At 39.4% G+C, this 12,848-nt stretch overlaps 1 protein-coding gene across 3 annotated transcripts in view; it reads left to right on the plus strand.

Moving 5' to 3' along the window:
• Positions 1–12,848, plus strand: part of NFATC3 (nuclear factor of activated T cells 3) — a 164,378-nt gene that overhangs the window by 43,954 nt on the left and 107,576 nt on the right. For all 3 annotated transcript variants that reach the window (XM_067551521.1, XM_067551529.1, XM_067551533.1), the window contains one exon: positions 9,045–9,207. In XM_067551521.1, the coding sequence (XP_067407622.1) occupies positions 9,045–9,207 (163 nt within the window). The remainder of the gene's footprint in view (positions 1–9,044; positions 9,208–12,848) is intronic.

Here is a 12,848-nt window from a genome sequence, read left to right on the forward strand (position 1 = left end):
GGAGAGGACAGTCTTGCATGCTTCAGAAAGACCTCAAGAAATAATTGCTTTTACATAGGCCAGAGAGGATTTTCCAGCCATTTTGTAACTATTCTATAACTTTGTTAAAACAGTAGACATTAGCTCTTAAAGAACCCTTTAATCTGCACCCTGAAAGACACTCCAGGGCCTACTCAGTTTTTTTATTTTTTTTATTCCAAGAAAGTTGGTTGCAAAGTAGCAATACTGAATATCAAAGTCCTTAATAGACATCTGTAGAGAGACAGTTTTTAAATGGAAACCCTTAATTACACTTTTCTGATTATCTCCAACAGTGGTAGGCTGTGATCAGTGACCTGAAGGAATGTATACTTTTTATTCCAATTGGGACCTCTCACAGAAAATTCCAGAGGCTTGCTCACTAGGACTGTTATAGAGTTGTATAACTTTAACTTTAACTTTAACCCAGCTACTCCCCCATGGGTATTTTACAAAAATTCACATGGCATTGAATGCTGTATAGAGCCAAAATACATATATGCCTTCTAAGACAATCTGTTGATTTGTGTAATTAGAATAGAGTCTGAAACTGCCAAAAACTGACTACCTTTAATTCTGTTTCTACTTGGGTAGATATAATGAGCAATAGCAGAGGGGGCACTTGGGCCCAAAAAACACACTTGAAGTGGCCTCTCTATCCCTGTTTCATGAATGTCTGAAGGCAGGAGGTAAAGTAGAAGACCTCCAAATATTGAGGAAGCCTTTTAGTTTGGGGGACATGAGATCCTTTACGTCACAGAAAACGGGGGGGGGGGTCATCTTCAAACTTGCCAGAGACTAATCCAAAAGAACTGAGCCCCAGAGCTCAGTCCAGGCACAATACTTTGCTAGGGATACTGACAAGGAAGAAGATAGTACATGTAATAGCCTGAATTAAACTTACCCTACTAAAAGCTTTGTTTTCTCTTTCTTTGTATTTATGTGCCTCTCAATTGTCCTTTTTCTGATGAGTTCTCTCTCATAAATAGGGTAACTGGTTAACCAGTATCATGCTTCAATATCTAAAATAAGATGTATATTCAGAGGTAGTCATCAGTTTGTTTGTATAGCTTTGATTATTTTAAGTAATAGCCTTTTTCATAAAGTTTTCTAAAATAGTTGCAAAATATCTAAACACTTCTTAGTGAGATTATCATTGCTTTAATTTATTAAAAGATATATAGCTGCTTTTGTGGAGTGTATTGTTCTCACTGGAAAAGAGTTGCAGCACCTAGTAAGAGTGAAAGCTGAAACATTGTTGATCGAACTGGAGAACCTTTTCATTTATACACCCTAACTAGACTTGCATCTATCTTGAACTTCTAACTGCATGTAGCTAATACTCCATGCTTCTTCAACTTCTAACACCACCACCTTTGGAGATGTTCAGTGTTAGGGTGGAGTTTTTTTAGGGCAAATTCTCTGTACTCCAGTTTATTCAGCATGAAGTATCCTATCATCCAAATTAAAAATGTTAGTCAGTAGACTAATTTTTTTTTGACAACAATAAAGTGCACACTAAATGTTCACCAAATGAGCGGATGTTTTTCATATTAATTTGTGGAACTTTTTGTTTTACCAGATGTATTAAATCAAAAAGTCTCCAAGTTGTCTTCATCTTTAGAGGTTTTGGAGATTTGTAAGTTGATTTTTATATAGCAGTTTTCTCAAGAGTTGGAAAATTACTGTACATTTCATACTTGAACAAGCTGACATGCATTTTTTGAGTGTTCCATCATGTTCAGTGTGGTAGTATTTACTTTAAAGTACAGGAAGAGGTAGTGTCAGGATCTCAAGCAAATACCTTTTTATTAACAGTTGTGGTAGTTAAACAGAGTTCTGTGGCTGGTGGTGGTAGGGGCTCAAGCATCCCCAGGGTTTTAGTGGTGGATGCCTAATGGCTACTTGATGGCCTCTTATTTGCAACGTGCTTGACAGCTAGCACTGAAAACTTAAGCTTCTGACTTTCTGACTTGCAACCTTTGACAGCAAACAGCCCAGGAGAAGTTGCAGCTTTGAAATACAAATTGAGAGGGAGGCAGAAGGGTATTCCAACTTTAACACTAGTATCAGAGCTCCCATCTTCCAAAGGTCAATATAACCTTATTTTAAAGATAAGGAGGACAAACAAGTGTTCAGCACTAGAGTGCAATATGGCCAGCCTATTCTGCTAAGTAGCCATCCACTTCTTTTTAAAGAATAAAACTAACATGCTGTGTTAGCAAAACTTAACTCTGAAAATATGTATTTGCACTGACTTTGAAGATAAGTGTTCACTTAAGGGAAATAAGCAAGAGAACTTTGAACCCATTACATTTTTAATAAGCTAAACAATTGATATGTTTACACACCATTAATGAACCTTTAGAAATTCAGATAAGTTTAATATTGAACTTTCACATTTGAACATGTGATTCAATTCCATATTTTGCTCTGATGTGATAAAATACCACCAGCGTATTGTACCACAATACTGAAAATTCATTTAACTGTGGGTCTACTAGTTAAACTAATGGGAGTGTTGATCTGAAATTGAATGTGTTTGGCTCAAATAATCCGATCACTGTAGAATTAGTACAGATGTAGAAAGGCCTTTCTATGCTGTCATCAACCAAAAAGGCAACCCAACAGCAAGAACGGCCAAAAATGACTGTTGCTATCTTTACCTTCCAGACTTACTCCAACCAATGAATTTAAATTACTGTTTTACCCCAACTGCACAATGAAAATTAGCCTTATTAAAATTTTTGTCCTACAGGCAGTTCTAGGAAAACACCCTCCAAAAGATTGGGATAGGTATGATCTGAGAGATCTCGTATTTTAAACTGTCACAATTTTGGCTTGTCCAACTTTTGCTCTAATGTATTTTTGGTTAAAGCTATTTCTAGTATTAAATTAAAAAAATGAATTGCGAAGAAATACCGGAACTGGTAAGCACACCTTCATCCTACTTAACAAAAGATACTACAAAAGTGGTAACTGTGCATCTGGTTGACAATTACCATGGATATCACTTGAAGAGAAGAGGTAAAAGGGTAACACAAAGTGAATTGAACTTAAAACATGGTCTTTCTGCTAAATTAAGGGTTCAAGGTGGGGAAAAGTGGAGTGCTCAGTATACTTATTCTTCAGTTTTGGGTATGTAGATCTGAATTGCTAAAGGATGTACAGGCCCTTCTTATCATTCTAGATCTGGATTTGATGGGAGAATCATGGTTGGAAAGGCAATTGGATGAGCATCTGATCATATCTCAGATGGAACAAAGGTTGACCTATGGATATAAATATCAAGAAAAATGATGAGAGAAGTTGGAGAAAACCTTGGACAACTAGGAGTTTTAAGTTCCTCGGAAGATCTCTCGGTGCTCTTGAGTGGAGAAAAAAAGTCAGTCATGTGAGTTTGTTGTTGGAACCGAAAGAGCCAACGGAACAGAAAAATTTTCAAATAAAAGGAGTTCAAAATGAAGGAAATCGTGGTTCCAGCCTCACTTATAATAAAAAACTCACTAGTGCCAAATGAATGCATGGATCCCAGTGTCTGGTACCATTGGGTTAAAGAAGAGAACCCAGATCTGTGCTAGTTCAGAATGGAGGATGGCAGAAGAGAAGACTCTAAGAAGCTCTCATATGTAGATCTGTGTCCTTCAGTGTGGTTATTTTGGGTGGCAGGGAGCACACCTAAAATAGGACTATTGGCATGCAAGTTCCAGCTACATGGATCTTCTGGAAAATCTTACTGTTCCCAAGCAGTCCCAGTTCCCAACTGAGTTTGACTTTACCTTCTTTGCTCTATACTGCATGGGAACAAACTCTTGGCAGGGCTTTAAAGGTCACTTCTATCATATAATTTTAATCAAAGCTCCACCTTAAGGTGGATCTGAGTGGTGAAATCAATATAGATTGACTGCCTTCTTGGTTACACTTAATCATCCAATTCTCATCTTCATTTTGAGGCTTGTATTAATTGGATTGTGGAACTATCTTACTACCATCTACAGAATCTTTGTAGGCTGTGACCTCTGCTATCTCACCAGCTGAAACTTACGTGTGCTCCTATCACATCCATTGACGGTATTGTATTTTTATTTGTGAGTCTGCATTTATAAAGTACTCAAACTTGCACCATCAAAACACTTGTAGGTTCTCCAAAACCTATCCTTGTGCTTTTGAGAACCACAAGATGAGAGAGTCTGATACAAAAGAACAGGTTACATGGACTACTAAAAACAGTGTTTGGAATGGTTGACAGTAGGACTTTTAGATGGAAACATTTGTAAGTGACTGTAGTTTTTCCCAGACCCCAAAAGGTAACGATGGTAAAAAACAGAAAATTACATTCTGCTTGGGGTTTTTTTTTCTTCCAACTCTTTTGAAAAACCTTGAGAGAGGAAAAACAAAGCCACAGAGTGCTGCCCACATTAAATCTGGAACCTACATTTGCATTTTTTTTGTCTTCTGAATACAAAGTAACACAGCCTTATCAGTAAACTTCTAGCTGTACCAGTAAAAATACATAATGTTTGTTACCTCAAAGTTGGAAGGGAAGTCTTCCATGATAGCACTAATTTTTGCAAATTTTTCTTAGAGATTAAAAAAGTCAAACATCTTGAACACTTTGTTTTGATAGCCACTTCTGGAATCCGTGAAATAGAATAAAGATTAAACACCAATGTTAAAGTTCCAATTGTAAACTTCCTCACAATTTCAAATCAAAACCATTATTTACAAAGGGCTAACAAATTACCATCAGTGGATTGTCTTGCCCCAGAGATTGAAATATTGGTAAATTAAAGGCGCTTTCTGTAGTGAAAATGTTAAATTTAACATTTAGCCTTCCTTCTAATAAAGTAGGCAAAATACTTTCAATGGACCCCTTTCTTACTGCAAAAATTGCAGTCCCTAGAATTATTTTCCGGCATCTGATACATAGTAACATTACCCTGACTTCTTATATGGGAAAGTGTCCTATAAATTTGCAGATTAATTTGAAACTTGTCCATTAAGGATGTTGGTATGATTGATCTGTTTGATCTATAGATTCTTGTAATTTTTTTGATCTGTAGTAAAACTACATCAAATGTTGAGCTTTTGTTTTTGATAGTTATACAAATTTAGTTACATATTATAGTTAGAATTATGCAATTCCTTACCCATCTAAATGAAAATGAACTAAGTCAGCAAGTAGGTTAGTAATTGTGTATGAAGGATAGATCTCTTGAGGAGTGACTATTACCCAAGACAGTGGCTTCACCTGGAAGCTCCCTCAGGAGAGCTGAACACCCAACAAACCTCTCACTCTAATCAAGACAGTTGGATTAAAAAAAAAAGACCACCCCCCCATTTTCTTTGATGACATGCCAAGAATGTATTTATTTGAACTAATATGTTAAAAGATTAATAAATATACTTCTTTAACCAATTTCTCTGTTGCTAAATAGGGGGAAACTAACAATAAATGAGAAAATCCAGACTGATTTGTGATACTAATTCTGTCCATCTATAGAAAATAACCTAGTTTTTTCATGCTCAACTTTACAGCTGTTTCTTTGACTGGAACCCCATTCTTTCAGGTTCCCTTTCACCCCCATCACTTCAGAAAAATCAGTGTGTTTTGGCTATGTGAATCAGATTAATGCCTTGGACAAACTCCATGTAGAATTTATACTTTTAATATCTGTAAGTAGAAGTAATGTGCAGCAGAGAGCTGTTCTAGGGCAGTGTTTCTCAATTATATTTCGCCGCGGCACCCTTGTGCGGCCATGCGATACCCTCCGCTGACAAGTCCAGGAAATCTTCCCCTTTTCGGTGGCGCGGTGTAGGCTGGTTTCGGCGGTGCCATCTGCTGTTCAGTGGCGCGTGATTTGTGTTGATTTCATTAGGCCTGTTCTGCTTTTTTGCGGAACCCTTCAACTCAGCCCGCGGAACCCTGTTCTAGGGTATTAAATAAATTTTATATATATATATATTCAAGAAACTCCCCTTTTGGTGAGTACAGTTGGTTGTCTGAACTGTAGTGGTGCTCTTCAGTAGAGTGAAGATCTGTTTAGCCTGGTGACTTAATCTTAGATGTTTTGATCTGGGTAGGGCACATCTACGCCATTTGGGGATCATGATCATCCTGTGAATAGCCAGCATTAATTTAACTTTCAGAAATAAACTCTATAGTATGGTCCTGTTAAATTTCAAGCATAGACTTTCAGCCACTTCTGCCTTGGTCTCCACTCTCTATAAATGAAAGTTTGATCCTATAAATAAGTAACTGAGGGAAATAGGGTGAAAAAAGCAATCTGCTTACATTTTGGCTCTCCAGTAGCTAGTCCATGTTTGCCTTCTGAATGGAAGTAACTAAGATTATTTACAACCTGCTATGTCTAGAGAACAATAGCATATGATGCAACATAATCTCAGAATCTAACAAGAGGATTCATTTAGAAGAACGATGTTTAGAAGTTTTATAAACTGTAGCTATTGAGATGGGCAAGCTGCTTTACTTGCACCTGTTCTGTGTCACTCTTACAGTGCTATTGATAGTTTCCAAAGAGGAATAAAATTTGAAACTTGGTTATTTGTATGTCATTCGTGGTTTAGCTTGTTTATCCTATTTGTGCTATTATTTCAAAACATCTGGTTTAGGGAATAATGGGGATCTGCCTGATATAGGGCTTTTGCTATGTTCTCATTAGATACCATGCAGAAGGAAGATGAAAACCTCTGTATGGAGAGAAGTTGGGGAGCAGGATGGGGTGTTAACACCAGGGGATAAGATTGATAATGCTTGCAACCTGTTGCAAGTGGTCTGGAAAATGATTTTTCAACAATAAATTTCAGTTGTTAGTGTGTTAGTAATGTTGTTCATCATCTGGAACGCTTGAGATATGTTAAGTCCTGTCATAGACCATCTCTTCCTGATTTGTATGCAGTACTGCACTTTCCTTGTGACAAACGATGCTTGCTTAAATGAAAAGAGAAAATAAGCTTAAGAAGTGGTTCTTGTGAGTCTGCGCTTCAGTTTTATTTTTTAAGCAGCCTACCTTTTTTGTATTTCCTAATTTTGACGTTTTATTTCCCTTTTTGCAGGCTGAAGACCTTAAACCTTCACCTTTTCCTTCTAATGTCAGAGGAATCTAGGATAGCAGTTACATCAGTAAATAGCAAAATCTACGGTTGATAGTTTTATTTGGCTATTTAGGCAGCACATCTCTGCCTGTGGTAAGTATCTGGAAGGATTGGGTTTGCACTGCATCCCTGTCCATTTCCTCCTTATTGCTAACATCACTAGTTATCCCTCCCACCTGCTCACCTTGTTAGGGATGAAGGAGCAGTCACCAAGCCTCTTCTCTCAGTTGGGGAAGAAGAGCTTCTTCTGTTCTGACTGCCTGTAAAGACGATTGCTGGCCTTTTTTCTCTCCCTTTCCATGAGGCTCAAGGGATTTTTCCTACTACCTGTCCTACTCCTCTCTCCAAATCCAGAAGTTCTGGATATGCTTTTCAATCTGTTTCCTCTCCTCCTGAGGAAGAGGTGCCTGGTAGAGATACCTCCAGAAGCAAGGGGGTGGGGGAGAGAAGGTGGGCAGCAGTGGTGGGTTCTTCTCCCTGTGAAAGGAGGCCCTGTTAGTGGTGCCTTCTCTTCTCCCCTTCCATTCCCTGCTAGGGCACAGTGATGTTTGCAGTAAGAGGGGAACATATGACTTTGCAGAGTGAGCATAAGTCAATCCAGATACTTGCTAAAGACAAAACTGTGCTATATTGCTGTATGGTGGCAAGGAATGCTTCTTGTTCAATCCATGTCACCTCCCAGCTATGAATATGTTATGAGATTTGATTGAGTTTACCTGGAAGCAATAGAGTTCTGCATTTAGGAGAAATTTTGCCATTCGCTGAGCACTAGGTGCTGCTGTACATCTCTCTGTGACTTCAGGAGTGGGTTAGGCTTTTTCCTGTATAAGGGAAAGAGACTGAATTTAGAAATTCTGAGTAGATAAAACCATTCACTGGTCTTTTAATATGGTTTACCTTCCCTACTTGCCAGAGTATAACAGTTTTACAGTTTTTAAGCTTCTCTTTTAGGGATAATAGTGGCTATAGTGGCTAATACTGCTATTACAACTGATTGTTCTGAGTGCAGACTTCATTTTGGCTACATCAGACTGGTGCAATTAACTTAACTAAAATATTGTACTGAATTTCAAAATTCCTGCATTCTTTGCTCTACTGGGTTTATTGGGTTGGTTCTGACTATCTTACACATTTATATATAATTCTAATATCTATTAAGTAAAAGGATAAATATAATGGATTTACCTCTTCACTGGTAGAATTGGGTGGTTAATTTCCTTCTCAAGCTCTTACTGATGATTTTATTCCACTTCCCATGCCCTGTGTTTGGGTCACTTTATTACCATGTATAAAGGGTAACCAATCCAATTGTATACCTTGAGTATATTTGTTTAATCCAAAAGTCCCACACCCTTTTGCACCAAGTCCTTCCACTAAGCTAGGACAACTCATGTTTCCTTAAGACCTCGTGAGTCCTGGTCCTGCATTCATTTGAATGGCAGCTGGAACACTTAAGAACACTTTGGAGACAGACATTTAAGACAGTAACTTTTCACTTGGGGGGAGGGGGAGGGTGGAGTAGGGAATGGATGTCTGTGAAGCCCGCTGTAAGGTTACACTGAAGTTAGACTGTCAGTTTCAATTATCACAAAGCCACCCTAATATAAACTCAGTTGGCAATCTTATTTGACGACAAATACTGGTATATAAGGGGTGTTGTAGAATAGCATTAATTCAATAGCATATGGAGTTTCACAGATCAGGTTTCTTCATTGTCTTTCTTTTAACCAGTATCATTTTTACTACTTGTAAGTAAACGTAAAGTGTAAGACTGTTTGTTTGTCATTGTCATTACAAAATGGTAAATGTAGTATAAAATTAGTGTAAGTGGTGGTTGTAAGTATTTTGACTCTACACTGTGGTCTTATATCATGGTTTGTTTACATATGTTGTGCATGTCTTGCTTTCAGCACATCTTCATTACCACCACTAGACTGGCCTTTACCAGCTCATTATGGACAATGTGAACTGAAAATAGATGTACAGCCCAAAACACACCATAGAGCTCATTATGAAACAGAAGGCAGTAGAGGAGCAGTAAAAGCATCTACTGGAGGACACCCCGTAGTGAAGGTATGAAGTTTTAAAACTTTTACAGTAAAAGTTGTTACAGAAAATTAACTATACTTAGAGTGCCGTACTGTAAACTGTTAATAGTTTTAGTGGAACTTAACCTCAATTTTACAAATATAAAAAATATATTTTATGCTACAATTATAGAGCATATAATGAATTATTTTGTGTATTATTGACTTGGTCCTGGATTCCTGACAGTACACGTAACTTCTTCCACTCTTCCAAAAACAGGCTCCTTTTTGATTAAAAAATTAGGATTACAACATGACAAATTAGATCTTTATATGACTGAACGCATGTAATTTATTTAACTCTCAAGCATGCTATAACGTTACTTGATTCATGGATTATCTTGTCTCCATATCAGGGATACATTTCTGAACATGAAGGCTGGTGTATGCTAAAGGTGTATAATTTCTTTTGTGGTGATTTTGTTTTATCACACTTTATGTAAAACACAATGAGGTATTTCCTGTAGATGCTTGCTAATTTTCATTGCAGAAAACTGCAGACCAAAAAATTGGCAGTAAACAAGTCTTCAGATTTATTGTTTATCTCCTCGTAGATTAGTCAGCTTTTCCTGCTATTGGGGTAAGAGGCTAATACATGAAACTACTTGCTCTTCTCTGGCACATTAGAAAGCTTCATATCACTGGCTTTCTTAAAAATGAGATGCTAAACTGTAAGGGAGAGCAAAAGAAGACTTACTTACCTCTCTCCCTGTTCAGTTCTTGTGACGTTTTGTGAGGCTGCTTGCTACTTCTTCACTTTTGTTGAAGTGGAATCAAGCAAGTACTTGTTAAGGTATCCTGACTCAACCTTATTTCCACAGGAAGAGCAGAAATGTAGACATTTCAGTTTCAGGGCCTTCTGGCAGTGCATCACGTGGCAATCCCCTTTTGGCTAGCATTGAATGAAGCTAAATGTCCTAACCCCTTGCAGTAGCTCTGTCTGGATTCCTCCTTTGATGCAAATACTTGTGACATGTAAAATACTACATAAATGTGGAATGCTTTAGAAATGCTGCCCTAATCCCTGGAGCCACAAAGAGTGAGGGTGGCATTCCTCTAATTTAGGCCAGGACTACACTTAAATTTTACCAGCGTATGTATTGTCAGTTACGGGTGTGGGGTATGTTTTTGCAACACAGCTGTGCTGTCAAAAGTTCTAGTGCTGGTATGGTTTATTTTGCTTGCTGAACTGGAATAAACTATAACAGCAAAAGCACTTCAGTGCTGCTACAATTGCATCTGTTCTAGGAGAGTTTTGCCAGTATAGCTATACTAGCAAAATTTTAAATGTAGACTCTGACCTAAGAGACTGAGAAGACCAGACTGAGACACAAAGAGGTTACTGACAGGAACTATGTGGCAGAATGTGGATTAAAATGTAATTCTTGTGCTCTAACTGCTGGATTATGCTGTCATAAATTAAATTCTGCTATGCATCAAGCTGTACCACAGTGTCAAAGGGAATATTTTAGCAGTGTGATAATGCAGAGAGTTGACAGGTGAGCCTGCACTCTGAACATTCTCCTACCAGTTGGTTTCCCCAAGAGAAAGCTAATTGGGGAAATTTGAGTTAATTATCTAAATTGGGTTGGGGGGAGGCTGGATGAACTAAAGAGCCAGTTAGCCCATCAGCTCCAGGCTGATAAGAAAGGCACAGGATGGGAAGCGCAAGAGTGCGAAGCAGAGCTAGCTAAGCCCAGCGTTAGAGAGACCTCTTCTCCTCAAGGGGCTTGAGGATACAAGGGACATTTGAACTGTTGTTATAGTGTTAATCAAAAGTGTAAGGTTTTGGTAGAGGGATCTGAAATAAACAAGTATAGTATGGATATTCAGCCTGTGGAGTCTGAGCAGATTTCAAACGGTGCAAGAAGGCAGGAGCAGACTATGACCTGCTACGGGCAGTCTTAGAGTATGATGTGGGAGAGTCAGTTGATCAAACAGTGTGTACAGACTATAAACTGCTGGCCATAATAAGGTGGTATGCCGCAAGATAGAGCTAAATTTGTTGCTATGGGGTCTGGAATGATTTCTATAGCGGAGAGAGATGTGCCCTAGACACAAGACTTTTCTGCCCTGTCCATTCTCTCCTCCCCTCCCATCACCGCACCCTCAGCTTCGTGTCCTAGTCCTGTTCTTCTTGCCTGCAGATCCCTATTCTCCATTCCTCAGGGTTGTTCTAATCCCATTCTTAGTCTCTCCCTTTGGGCTCCTCGTTTGATCTTGCTTCTCCTCTTCCCCAAGGTCCTCATCTAATCTCTTTCCTCCCCAAAATCTCCCCACAGACTCCTTGTCCCAGGCTCACTTCTTAGCCAGTCCCAGTTCTCCTCTTGTGCCCCAGTTCCTTGTCAGATTTGTTCTCCCTGCCCTGTTCCATCCCCATAGTGGTTCCTAGTCCCAGTTTTACTGACCAGCCAGTCCCAGTTTCATACATACCCCCCAGCTCCTTGTCTGATTTCAGTGTCCTGTCCACAGACGCATGCACCCTTTTCCCTCACTGACTCCCATTCTGAAGGCTCTTTGCTCTAATCACCCTACGTTTCTGCCTCACCCCCCAGTCTGGCTTTTGTGCCCTCTGCATTTCAATTAAATGGCTTCCTCCTCCACACTTCCAGAGTTCCCTTAATGAGGTCATTTTAAGAGCATAGGAGATAGACTTCCTGCTTTCAGTTCCAGTGTCCAACCTAGCCATTACAGGGAAATTCCAGCTTCTTTGAGTAGTGTACTTATGGGGCTCCACTGTATGTGTATCTATGTCCCTGCACCTCAGATTGGAGATTTTAGGTAGCAGAATCCGTTTGGCCCACACATGCGCTCTCCTTGTCTCATGCCCTGCCTCGAGGCTATATAGTGCTATGGTGGCAAACTGCCCTCAGTTCCTTCTCAGCTGCCCATGGCCTGAGGGAGCAACAAGCACAGTCCGACAGTCAATTAGCTTTAAACCTTGTTTTAGTTTGTAGAGTAGCTACTAGAATTTCTGTTATTAGTTTATTATCATTCCCGTCTCAGTTTTCATGTGTGTGTTTGTGAGAGTGAGTGTGTGAGAGGGAGAGAGATCCTTTTTTGTTCTGGCCCAGAACACCGTTATTTCCCTGTCCTTTTCAATTTTGTTATCCTCTCCCCTCTTGGGGAGTGAGTGACCCTAAGAAGGGGCATGCTGGGCTCCGCCAGGTTCAAACACTATCTCCTGTAGAGAGATGATCCTGGTCAGCGATGGCCATTTGAGCTGCATTTGGTATTCAGGAGAGGCTCACATACCACAGAAGTGAACCTTCTGTCAAAAATTAAAGGCAAGAACAAGCAAGAGCTGTGAACTGAAGCTCAAGCTGCTTGTGATAAAGTCCTTTGAGACCAGCCTCTGACTCTGGTGCCAGGACTCCCTTAGCAACAATCCCTGACGTGACAATCAACATGCACAGGACATCAAATTATGGTGGCATCAAAGAGGAAATTTATGGATTCTTCTCACAAGAGCTTGAAGAAGAGAGCTACAAGTCCCCAGGCTGAACAGTTGACTGAGAAGAAGAGATCCCCAGCAAAGTCAGCAAACTCAGTACCGACGGAGCTGTGGCATGGTACCCATAAGGCATCAGCATCCTCTGGTATCAGTACTGCCACCAGGTCTAAAGA

Source organism: Emydura macquarii, unplaced genomic scaffold (genome assembly GCF_026122565.2).
Source record: "Emydura macquarii macquarii isolate MOO-44397 ecotype Brisbane River unplaced genomic scaffold, CSIRO-AGI_Emac_v2 contig_295, whole genome shotgun sequence".
NCBI lineage: Eukaryota > Metazoa > Chordata > Testudines > Chelidae > Emydura > Emydura macquarii.